Source organism: Glycine max, chromosome 18, assembly GCF_000004515.6.
Source record: "Glycine max cultivar Williams 82 chromosome 18, Glycine_max_v4.0, whole genome shotgun sequence".
In the NCBI taxonomy this organism is placed as follows: Eukaryota; Viridiplantae; Streptophyta; class Magnoliopsida; order Fabales; family Fabaceae; genus Glycine; species Glycine max.
In genome coordinates, this window is record NC_038254.2 from 5,378,471 (window position 1) to 5,379,674 (window position 1,204).

Here is a 1,204-nt window from a genome sequence, read left to right on the forward strand (position 1 = left end):
TAGACATGCATAGATGAGTAGATGATTTGGCAAAGTTGGCATTTCTGTGATTTTACTCTAATGATCTTTTGCCAATAATACCTATTCAGTAGTTATCATTCACTTCTCGTCTTGGTTTCCTTAATTAGACAATGGCATGTCCATGGTGGGATGATTACAAGGTTAAGAGCGATGAAGATCACAAGGGTAAGATGAAGGAGCAGAACCAACCAGGAAAAAGCCATAGTGAACATGGATATATCAGTGGCTATGTAAAGGGCTATGTCAGTGGTTATGAACATGGGTATAAGTATGGTAAGAGTGAATGTGGTTATGAGCTTGGCCATGGCCACAGCAGTGATGATGGCTATGAATATGACTATTATTCTGGTTACAGTGAAGATGACTATGAATATGACTCTGAATCTGATTATGATGAATCTAGTGACTATAGTGAAGATGGCTTTGGAGATGACCTTGAATCTGATTATGGTGGCTCTAACAGCAGCGGTAGTAGCAGTGAATGTGATGATGTAGTACTTGAGAGTCACCATGGTTATGAGCATGGACATGGATATGGCTACAATGATGATCTACTTGAGTATCACAATGGTTATTGGTCTGGCCATGACTACTACAGCAGTGACATTGAATGTGGCTACAACTGTCCATATGACTTTGAATCTGATTATGGCTATAGTGAATATGGATATGAAGATGACCTTTGTGGCTGGGATGGTAGTCATGATGATTAAAATCTTCCACTACATTTAAGTTAAGGTGGGAATTCTCTTGAGTGCAATAATATCCAGAGTTAAGTGATTTTTTGTTGTTATTTCTATGTGATTATCTCACAGTCGAACTGGTGGTCTTATTTTCTTTTCTACTTTTGGACAAAATGTGCCATCTTTTGTCATTAGAATTTACTCTGGCCTTCGATTTAGCCTTGCATTTTCTATTCAAGCTCAGGGTTAACATTTGTTATAGTCATTTCTTGTTTGGTTATGATCTTTCTTTTATGCTCTTTGCAGGTGTACTGTGGTTGTGGAACATAGTAGGGAAGATCTTTGTTTTGTGTCACACCTTAGATGGAGAAGTTATGCATGTTAACTAATTACTAATGCTGTTTTTTGAGTTTTAGTCGAGTGGTTTGCTAGTTATGTAAGCTATATGCATATGGAGTTATAAACCATTTAAAAAATAACTATGGTAGGCCTATGTTAAC

General features: G+C 37.2%; 1 protein-coding gene across 1 annotated transcript; it reads left to right on the top strand.

Moving 5' to 3' along the window:
- The first annotated feature begins 131 nt into the window (after window positions 1-131).
- Window positions 132-734, top strand: LOC102667316 (keratin-associated protein 6-2). The gene has a single exon (XM_006603063.4). It carries the CDS (start codon window positions 132-134, stop codon window positions 732-734), a length of 603 nt encoding a protein of 200 aa, XP_006603126.1.
- The last annotated feature ends 470 nt before the right edge of the window (window positions 735-1,204 follow it).

Bases quoted from the DNA above. Each gene is read 5' to 3' on its own strand.
- LOC102667316 (XM_006603063.4), top strand. From the start codon at position 132: ATGGCATGTCCATGGTGGGATGATTACAAGGTTAAGAGCGATGAAGAT.